This window comes from Aphelocoma coerulescens, chromosome 1 (genome assembly GCF_041296385.1).
Source record: "Aphelocoma coerulescens isolate FSJ_1873_10779 chromosome 1, UR_Acoe_1.0, whole genome shotgun sequence".
Lineage (NCBI taxonomy): Eukaryota > Metazoa > Chordata > Aves > Passeriformes > Corvidae > Aphelocoma > Aphelocoma coerulescens.
In genome coordinates, this window is record NC_091013.1 from 93860960 (window position 1) to 93863282 (window position 2323).

The 2323-nt window shown below is 61.6% G+C and overlaps 1 protein-coding gene across 1 annotated transcript; it reads left to right on the forward strand.

Moving 5' to 3' along the window:
• Positions 1-466: 466 nt before the first annotated feature.
• Positions 467-2076, forward strand: PIANP (PILR alpha associated neural protein). The gene is made up of 5 exons (XM_069031444.1): positions 467-483; positions 625-1214; positions 1361-1442; positions 1677-1904; positions 2055-2076. Exons 1-5 carry the CDS (start codon positions 467-469, stop codon positions 2074-2076), a joined length of 939 nt encoding a protein of 312 aa, XP_068887545.1.
• The last annotated feature ends 247 nt before the right edge of the window (positions 2077-2323 follow it).

The window sequence follows — 2323 nt, forward strand, 5'->3', positions numbered from 1 at the left end:
TAAATGGATTACATGCTCCACACTATAAATAAACACAGGAATTAAGATTCCAACTTGTTCCAGTGATAAGCTAACAAAGATGCTGGATCCCCCTCTTGGCCCTCAGACAGGAGAGTCCCTGGGGAAGCTGCGCATGTGCCTGGGCACGTGTGCTCCAGAGATCACTCCTTGCTTTTGTGAGCATATGCTAATGCATGTGTTTCTGTGTGGAGCTGGCATCTGCGGGGACAAAATGCACCTCCGTGCATGGGGGGCATGGGAGCAGGAGAGGGTGCACGTGTGTGTGCATGGGCTCCCCTTATCCTGCCTGCCGGGGCCGGGAGCTCACCTGGGGTGGCACACACTGCCTGCAAGGAGAGAGCTGTGTGACCGCTGTGTGAGGGGACATTGACACCCCTCCCTTTTGGTTCCCAGTGAAGAAGATGAGACAAGATCCTGACTGAGCAAAGACACTGTTGCATCTGAGATGGAGCCCAGTGCCTGGTAGGTTCACAGCTTCCCACAGTGGCAGGTGAGGCGGGAAGGAAACAGGAGTGTGGGTGGTGGGCTGCTCCCGGCTGCTTGGCCTTTCAGCAGGAGGAACGTTTTAGATCAGGCTCTCTTCTTCTTCCCCCCACCCTGCAGCAGGATGCCTCCACTCCTCTCCCGCATCCACTCCCTGCAGCTGTGGCATCTCCTCCTCGTCGTCCTGGCCGTCCCTCCTCCTGGCATATGGTCTCTTCGTTCTCGGGGCCCAGCAGCCCCTCGGCCTCTTTGCACCCGCCGGAGCCCCTCGGCCCCGCGCTCCATTTGCATCTGGGAAAGGACCTCGCAGCCGGAGCGGGATTCCCGCTCGGATTCCCGCTCGGATTCCCACTCGGCCCTGCCGCGCCAGCGTGCCCTGGCCGCGCGGGGAGCAGAGCTGCGGCACGTGGTGCGGCTGAGGCGCCAGGCCGCGGGCGCCCGGCCCGCCACCCCCTCTGGATTCGAGGACGGCATGCCCTCCTCCCAGTACCCCTGGGCCATCGTGTGGGGTCCCACGGTGTCGGATGAGGATGGAGGGGACACAAACTCAGCCAACCCAGGCTTCCCACCGCTGGGATACACCTTTGTCTCGCCTCACGGGATGGCGACGGCGCAGCCAAACTCCCACTCGCTCCTGCACAACGCGGGGCTCAACCTGCGCGAGACCCCAGCCACCCTGCGGCCCTTCTTGTTCGGGCCCAGGGGGGAAGGTAAATCTGCCCTTTGCTTCTGTCACCCCCTGTCCCCTGCAGGAGCAGCTCCTTCTGCAAAACTCATCAGGAACCTCCCCTTGCCCTGCTGCTCTCTGGGGAGAGGAGGGAGTGGCCACCACAACCCTCACTCCTCTGTCTCGCAGGTGTGGACCCCCAGCTGTACGTCACCATCACCATCTCCATAATCATTGTCCTGGTTGCCACTGGAATCATAGTCAAGTTCTGGTGAGTGGGGTTTGGGCCAATGGAGGCTATCACTGGGCTGGTGTCTACAGGAAGACCAGGGGCTTGGACCCATTTGTCCCAGGGGTGCGGGTCTGGTGCTGCAGTCCCTTGCAAGGTTTGGCACTTGGCCACGCTGGGCTCGAATGCCGAGCATAGTGGGGTCCATCCCACAAACCTCTCTGTCATCAAGGGCTGGGGCTTATCTCTTTACCTCACCCCTTGCTCTCTCTGAAGCTGGGACCGTAATCAGAAACGCCGGCGTCACTCGGGGCAGCAGAGCAGTGGGAGGCAGCAGGACAGCCAGCAGCCCCTCACAGACCTCTCCCCCACCACCGTCAGCATCCTGGGGCCCTACGGAGACCCCCTGGCCCCCGCACCTGAGGCAGAGGAGTCCAGGCAGGGCCAGGAGGGTGCAGAGAAACTGGGTGGCCATGGGAAGAATGCAGCCTTCCAGCTCAACCGGTGAGTGTCCAGTGAGCTGGGGCAGGAGGGGCTGGCAGGGGACAGGGCGATGGGCACACTGAGGCAGGGCAAAGGTGATGTTGGTTAGCGGGGGTGGTGGGTTGGGGCAGTGTAAGCGCTAATTAATTTCCAATTCCCTCTTCCTCCCAGAATCCCACTGGTGAACCTGTGAAGCTCCCGGGAGAGGCTGAGCTGGCGTCCCCACCCTCCTGTCACAGCTGGCGAGCGTGGACTCTTGCCACCTCTGCTACCCCAGGAAAAAACAACCTCCTTGTGCCACGGCCCACTACCACCACCATTATTAACTAACCCCACCGGGATGTGCCTGGGCGAATGGATGACCTGGGCCTCCTTAGTCTCCTGCTGGGGGAAGTTGGGGACCCGCCCTGCCCACGCAGGACAGGGTGACGAGAGAGCAG